Below are 7,885 nucleotides of genomic sequence, written 5' to 3'. Positions count from 1 at the left end.
CGCCACCATCAGCCTGCTACCATCTTGAAAGTTTGAGCACCACTTCAATCTTGGCCCATGCTTCTCCAGTTAAACAAACAAAAAATTAAAAAGCATTGGCATAAATCTCTCAACCCTGCAAATAATATCATTTTTTTCAATTAATAATGGTCTTCGAAGAAAGTCCTTGAATGAGAATTTCTTTTCTTTTTATTTTATTGCTGTCTTACTCTTACACACACACACACACTATAGAAACATGCCATCCCGTTGCTTCGGGGTAAGAATTTTTTTTTTTTTAAGTTTCTAATAATATTTGCATGTTTATTTATTAAATTGAGATTGATGGTGCATTTTACAAACTTCTAAAATTAAAATATTAAATCTGCCATAACATTTTAAAAAACAAACTTAAAAAAAAAAACTATTTTCTGCATCTTCAACTATATATATATACACACACACACAGATTCTGGTTCCAAAAAATAATTAAACATGACAACAAAAAATGAAATTTTAATAAAAACACATATCAAAACAGCTACTGAAAATAAATTATTTGAACTGTAAAACATACAATGTCGCTCAGGATCAACTGCATGTTTAAGTTTCATCAAGCATTCAACGAATGCTGTTTACAGATTTATGATATCATCATAGCAATCATCTTTTCAATTCCATCCGATCACTATTTCATGGAAGAATAAATAATGACTTCAACTTTTATCAAGAAATGAGAGCACGAAGGAAGAAAAAAAAAAATCGAATAGTATAATACCGAAGAGGAGAAGAAAAAAATTGAAAGAAGGAAATGCCAAATATCGTGAACTCACATACTCGCGCGACAATTAATGTTTTTTCTATATGTGAAAGGTGCACTGGACTCGTCTTGGTGGCTTAAACAAGACAAATAATAATAATTTTTCAGATCTACAATTGTCTATATGGTGCTATAAAATTGATGAGAAGCAAGAATATGGTAAACTAATGACAACCAATCAGAAATTTCTCAAAAAATAAATAGGATCAAAACATCAAACCATCTAATGTGTCTAAAACATACGATAAAGGATCAAAGTTACAAATACAAAAATATAGAAGTATATAAAATGGCAGAAAATCTTTCTTTACCTCCCTAAGCAGCAGCGCTACCCTATTCTGCAGCAGCTTCAAACGTCTGCCCAACCACAAGCTCCGGGACATCATCATCATCATCCTCCAGTGTTGTGGTTACTGTAGCACCTGTGTTCCACACCTACTTCTGGATCTGCTCTGCCAACTTATTCAGGTTGTCCAAATTATCAGGGCCCAAATGGCTAAGAACTTGAGGAGAATATCCTTCAATTTCTTAGTCTGTGGAGATCCACTAAAAACCCATGGCAACAATGGATGCTTGAAATTTTTACAAACTTCATTGTACTCTTCGGTCTTCCTGGGTGACAGAGGTTTTCTACCAGGCCTACCTCCCTGGCACTACAGAACATTTTTTAAATGTTAGATGATAGACTTACTAACAATGACAATAAGTTAAACATGAAACATTGAGAAGCCTAAAAAGATACTGCATAAAAGTTCCCAGAATGTGAAGCTGCAGAATGAATCTAACAATGCCTTGACTTTAGGAAATTCATGTTGTGTATGAATAGACGGTGATTCATCTGTGAAGAAAGACCATGCGCAAATTACACCTAGAGATATATTTGAGCAACAAGCAACTACTGGAAGAGTCACACAAATCCAGGATGTTACATGGTGATGACACAGTTGTGAAATTTGTAGACGTTAACAGAGTTGAAAAGTCCGATAATGCATGTCATCATGGACATGTGGATCCAACCATAAATAATAAGGAAGCAATGAATGCCATCAATAACATGTTTAAAGCACCTCTAGAGACTGCTCCAATTATTAGGAGGTCATAGAGAAGTCGATCAAAAGAACATAACTTGAACAGTGGATTCAATGTCTTTGTTGATGAAAACTTGAATAATAGAACTGACTCATCAAATCAAAGAGAAGAAGAAGATGTTTCATTGATTAAGCATCATACAGCTCAAACATATTACAAATAACCCAAAAGCATTCTAATTTAACTGGAATTAGAATCAATTTCACGTCGAGTATAATTTTCAAAATTAAAATGAAATGAGAATATAATTCTGAGATTGCAGTGCCTATTTACCTTAACACCACAACACCTCTTCCATAGGTCTTTTGAGATAGCATCATAAACTGAGACCATACAATTGCAAATTCACTTTCCCAAAATTTCTTTGAGAAGGAACTTGTAAAAAACTCAATTGCTTCAAATTCTTCACCAGTACTGGAGGGCTTGGGAAGGCTGACATTAAAGAGATTTTGGAGCATGCTGCAGATAAATATAATAAATTACAAAAGAAAGTTTAATGAAGTGAAAAAGACAGGCCTCTAAATCAGTAAATAAAATTGATTACATGACAGTATACACATTTGATCTTGTGAAAGCAGTCCACAGAACTGCAGGAAATATGGGTAATAACTCTTTGAAACAGGTTATCAAAATAACAATTGTACTCCCAGATTAATATCTTTATTACCCATCGTATAAGTTGCAATATGAATGTACCGTATCCTCTGTGACAATTCTTAATGGGTTGTTTAGTTCTATTGCCAAGCCTAATTATCATGATATTCATTGAAATATTATGGCATTTAAAAACATCATAAAAGACTACCAAATATTATTGGATGGAGGGCCAGCCAAAACTGCATTAGCTTTTCGACTAAGCCAACTGGCTGGGATGCCCAGGCTTTGGATTCTTGAACCAGAAATAGATACTAGGGCATGGATTGAGGGCAGCAGCATACCAGTAGGCATTGCCTGAGAATAAGCCACCATGCCAAATACACCTGAAGAATTCTCAACTAAGAGACCCTAGGGAAACAGGAAGCAGCCCCAAGAGGAATGGCTTGAGATTGTCTGTCTCATCGACCAACATTGTCGAGAAGGTAAGTACTACTAATTTATACTAGTATTTGGAACTCGCAGCCCTCTAAAGCCAAGATTTGGAGAAGCTGTTAGTGAAAAATTCACCCATTTGTGGGGCGGAAGCAGAGCTATTGAATTTTTGAGCTGCACAGCAGCAGTTTAAGGATTAATTTTTGGTGCTGGAATCTTGGCTGCAGCTGGGCCATATAATGCTGCCTTGGCATTGCCTGGTGTCAATTCTGTTTTACTCTAGGCTAAAGCTACAAATATAAGATTCTGCACCAAAAAAACAATGTGACTCTGATCAGCATGCATCCATGTCAGCAGTCATTTAGGGAAGAGGAGCAGGGGAAAAACTGATTAGCATGCACCCATATCATGACTTACTACACTCAATTCTTTCTTCTAAGTAAATGAGAAACATGATTGGAAAGAATATGCAATATAACACACAAGTGTAGCCCTCCTATCCTCCTCTTCTAGCACTTGGGCTGCCACAGCAATGTCCAAAAAAACAGCCAAAAGGCCTAATTGTCTACAGAAGCTAGCTTAAAAAGCCACCAACAGAAAACAGAACAGTCAAAAAACTCCCCATTCATTAAACTTGGTAACTTGATCACCATTAGAATTACATATGCATGAACAAAGAAGCTTTAATCAGAACATAGGCTATCAAAAGCCAATCAGAACATTATAAATGAAAAACTTTAGCATCATCTAACAAGGAAAAACTAGACAATTAGCCTTCTACATAACATAATTAAAAAAGTGCTTGGGCCTTTAAACTTTCATAACCTTGAAGCTCCTCAAAGAACTTAGCATTGAAAGGAAGTACAACCACCAATAAATTAATTTTTAGAGTTAATTTATCTTAAAGTAAACATTTCAGATTTAGGCATCTGATTGCCAATGGTAGTTTTCAGAAGATGCATATTTGATCTGATTGACTATTTAGATCAAAATTTAGACTAAATTGCGGTAGCATGTAGAATAGTCATAGAAATGCACAGAAAAGGAACATGTTTGCACTTGCCATTGATGAATAGTTCAAAAGTGCCAGCCTTTAGCACGCCAAAATCTCTGAGCATTTTCATCTCGACGAGCATCTTTGATCTTCAAAAAGAGCTTGTAAGCTTTTTCTACTTTACTTGAAGCAAGTAGTTTGTTATTTAGTTTGCTACATATGAGTCTGCTTGGGCAAAAGCCCTTGCTTAAAGATTCCTCCATAACAAGTACAGCATTTTCAAGCTGCCCTATGTTGCAAAGTCCATTAATGACATACTCATAAACTTCCACATCAGATGAATAACCACTTTCTTGCATCTCATCCCATATATTTAACAGCATTCCACATTTACCAAATCTAGAAAGCCGCATCAGCAATAGCTTATAGGCAGTGAGTGATATTTTACAACCAGCCTTTCTTGCCTTCTTGGAGATCATCATTGCAGCATGTGGTGGACCAAAGCTGCATAGAGGTTCAATGAAAGAAGTTATTGTCGTTGTTGGAGGAACAATCCTTCGACCTAACATCTCATCGAACATTTCAAGTGCATCAGCCACTCTTCGGGCTTTGATAAAAGCAGAAATCAATTTGGCATAAGTATCAACATTTGGATCACAATTATCACTCAACATACACCTATAATGCTTCATACACTCATCAAGATCTCCAACTGAAATAAAATTAAAAATCATAGCATTGTAAACACCAGTGTCTAGCACAAAATCTTTCTCCCTCAAATTGTCAAAAATTTTAACAGCTTCTTTAATCCTACCAGCTCTTCCTAAACCCTCAATAAGGCAACAACAAGTTGAACAATCAGGAGCAAAACCATCTTGAACCATTGCCTCAAAAATCCTCTCCATCTCAATAACCCGTCCAAATTTTGACCACCCACCAATAATAATATTATATGTTGTACTATTAAATGATATTTTACCTTTCACTGAATTGAAATATGAATTTGCAACACCCACATGTGACCTCCTGCACAGACACTGCAGAAGCACATTCAATGACTCAGCGTTACATTCAAACCCAAACTCTTCTGAGTTTCCAAACACCTGAATTGCTTTGCACACACGTCGAGCTCTGAATAAGCTATCCATAACAATTGATAAGGTCTCCAAATTAACTTTTATACCTTCTGCGCTCAATTCTTTCAAAATTTTCAGCATAAAATCAAAAAATTTCCTTCTGCCTAGTGCCTTGATGATTATATTGTAACTATGAATGTCCTTGGGTATTATTGGTTGTTTCATAGCCCAATTAAAGAACATAACCATTGCTTCAGCTCCTAAGTTCCCTCTGTTCAGTACTTTAACAACAACATCTAGACTCAAATTCACACCAGTATCGGATAGGGCACTTTCAATTGCTGATTTTCCCTTCAATTTCTGAAGAAATACTCCTCTCAACTTCTCTTCAGGCAATAAAAACCTATCAGTAACAACTCTTATTTCTCCGAGCTTATTTAGCTGTTGGTGTTTATATGGATGGGGGATTGCGGTGCTAGGATCTCTTGGTAACAAATTAGAGAGTTCATCAAGAACATAACGTTCTTTGAGATTAACTTGGTCTTTGAGCTGATTCACCAATGGTTCAGCATCTAAAGTGTTTAGTTGAGTATCTATGGTTGAAAATGGAAACAATGAAATTGATGAACAAAAGTATAGGCACCTGCTTTTGTTCAGGTGTGCACGAAAACTCAAAAAGTGCTGGGAACGAAATGCCATGGAAGGAGTATAAAACTTTAGGCGATCATTTATTTCTCATGACCAAGGTGGCTATATGCAATCAATAACTAAATACTATTTCATGCAGCTCATCCTACCATATCACGAGCTTCAAAATGAGATGGTACAACAACTAGAAATTAACGGAACCAATTGAGAAACCCACCTTTTTCACCCACAAAATGCCAACTTTTTATGGGAGACAGAATACTTGGTCAACCCAATGAAATTCATGTATATCATTGATCATTTTCCAAAGCCATATCCGTGGTTCACTACAATATTTGGTAGCAGGAAAGACCTTCCAGAAGGGGAACTGACATTTGCATTGGAAATGTATTTCCTGCAAAACATAAATGATATATTCAAGGTCTATGATGATAGAATTCTCTAGACATGGAGACACACATACATGCATATATAAATGACATGTCAAGACAATTATTTGCCAAATCATTTCACTACATGATGGTTGTTCTAGATCGATGTTCCATTCTTAGATAACATTCTTTGAATTAATTTCTGAGAAAAAGTTTAATAGGAACACTATTTCAAAATATCATGAAATAGAACCAAGAAACATAACAGACCAGCAACTAATATATAGAGAGTTTCTAACATAGACAGCACTATAAACCAAAATGGGTCCCAAAGTTACAACAGGGGCTATGCATCTAAGGACCAACAACACCTATCTTATCAAGACCCCATTTTTAATCAGTAAGATCCACACATAAAAGGCATTCAATCCACAACAAAAAAAAAAAATGAGATCATAAAGTCTAATATTACCTACAGTGCTACGGATGGCTAAATCGAGAACAGAGGTACTGCGTGGGTTCTAGAGACATTGAAACTGGATTTTTCATATGATCAAATCAATAAGACCTAAGATACTCTGTAATGAAATTAACAGAACAAGTAAAAGATGCCATCGAATCTCATCATCCCATTCTTATAACAAAGTTCAACCATGAAACAAATTAAAAGGACAGAAAATACTACATAACCAGAGAAATATTCAACATGAAATACAACCGAATACCCAACAACTGCAGTAATAAATTTCAATCACATATCTTAGACATTAAAGCATGGCAATCAATGACAGAATGGTGTTTAGATTAACATTAACGTTCAAAACAAAATTTTTACCTACAAAAGCCTTCTAACTCCAGAGATTTAATCGTGCCTCTATGTCTGAAAGCGGAGTAGCAGTGAATAACTGTAGTTGGGTATGAACTGAGATGTTGGGAGCGTCGACTGTTGAGGTGTGACTTGTCGTGGATCTTCTCTGCGTCTGTGATGAACTGCTGACAAAGTGTGGAGTAAAAGCATACAAGGAAGATGTAGACTGAGATGATTTTGGCCGGATGGTGAGACCGCGCATTTAAGGAGAAGCAAAGATTAGATGAAGATTATGAAGCTGGGTATAATGGAAGTATTTGTTGGTCTTTGACAGAGTGAGCTGAGTTAGGGTGTTATTCCGTCGGGATGGAGCTTCGATGGTGGCAAGGGTTTAAGTCTCCTTGTATTACTGCTGGTCGACGTGGCTCCAGAGGGAAGAGAAGGTGATGTGAGGGAACAAAAAAGGGCGTGTGTGCTCGCGTTGCGTTTTGGAGAAGGTCATTTTGTGATGTATACCATAGGAGTGATGTTGAGTGTGAGGGCGATGTGGTTTTGTGAGTGGATCGGAGAGATTTTTCTTTTTCCCAAATTGTTTGTCTCGTGCGCTTAAATTTCCCCTGCTCATCCGCCATGAACACTGTAAAGGATGGCATTTAGGAGGAAATAAAACCCTAAAATGAAAGGTTTAGATTTAAAAAAAAAAAATAGAGGACCACATTAAATTAGGATAATTTTTTATTTTTATTAATTTAATGGTCTGGAAATAATCTTACAAAAATTAAGGGCTAAATTTTAAATTTCTTGATTTAATGATTTAAAATAATTTTTACAACCATAAATGGCTAGGATTTAATTGTACATAATTTTATTTTATTACTTCAACCAACTTTTAACTTAAACGGTGAAAAAGTGAATTTTGAAATAGTGGATAGTTTGGATTAATTTATATCATTTTAATTTTTTACTATGGTTTAGATTTTTTCTTATAAAAGCAAAAAGTCAAGGTTAAAAGGTTTCTAATTTTGTTTTTATTATTTTAATTAACATTAAATCTTCTCGTCAAGATTAAAT

General features: G+C 35.5%; 1 protein-coding gene across 4 annotated transcripts; it reads right to left on the bottom strand.

The window, feature by feature from the left end:
• Positions 1-956: 956 nt before the first annotated feature.
• LOC110655678 (putative pentatricopeptide repeat-containing protein At5g43820) lies at positions 957-7,528 on the bottom strand. Of its 4 annotated transcripts, XR_002495010.2 has the most exons (5): positions 6,842-7,524; positions 5,853-6,029; positions 2,827-3,223; positions 2,162-2,347; positions 957-1,452 (listed from the first exon to the last, which is right to left on the bottom strand). XR_002495010.2 is itself a non-coding variant. In XM_058139346.1 (4 exons), exon 2 carries the CDS (start codon positions 5,684-5,686, stop codon positions 3,995-3,997), a length of 1,692 nt encoding a protein of 563 aa, XP_057995329.1. In that variant the 5' UTR covers positions 5,687-6,029; positions 6,842-7,528; the 3' UTR covers positions 957-1,452; positions 2,162-2,347; positions 3,981-3,994. The 4 variants fall into 4 exon arrangements, 2 of the variants coding, with proteins under 2 accessions (XP_057995329.1, XP_021667805.2); XR_002495009.2 differs by lacking the exon at positions 2,827-3,223 and having other exon boundaries at positions 6,842-7,516; XM_058139346.1 differs by lacking the exon at positions 2,827-3,223 and having other exon boundaries at positions 3,981-6,029; positions 6,842-7,528.
• Between the last annotated feature and the right edge of the window lie 357 nt (positions 7,529-7,885).

Source organism: Hevea brasiliensis, chromosome 17 (assembly GCF_030052815.1).
Source record: "Hevea brasiliensis isolate MT/VB/25A 57/8 chromosome 17, ASM3005281v1, whole genome shotgun sequence".
In the NCBI taxonomy this organism is placed as follows: domain Eukaryota; kingdom Viridiplantae; phylum Streptophyta; class Magnoliopsida; order Malpighiales; family Euphorbiaceae; genus Hevea; species Hevea brasiliensis.
Note: the sequence above shows the minus strand (reverse complement) of the source record. Positions and strands in the feature narration are given on the sequence as shown.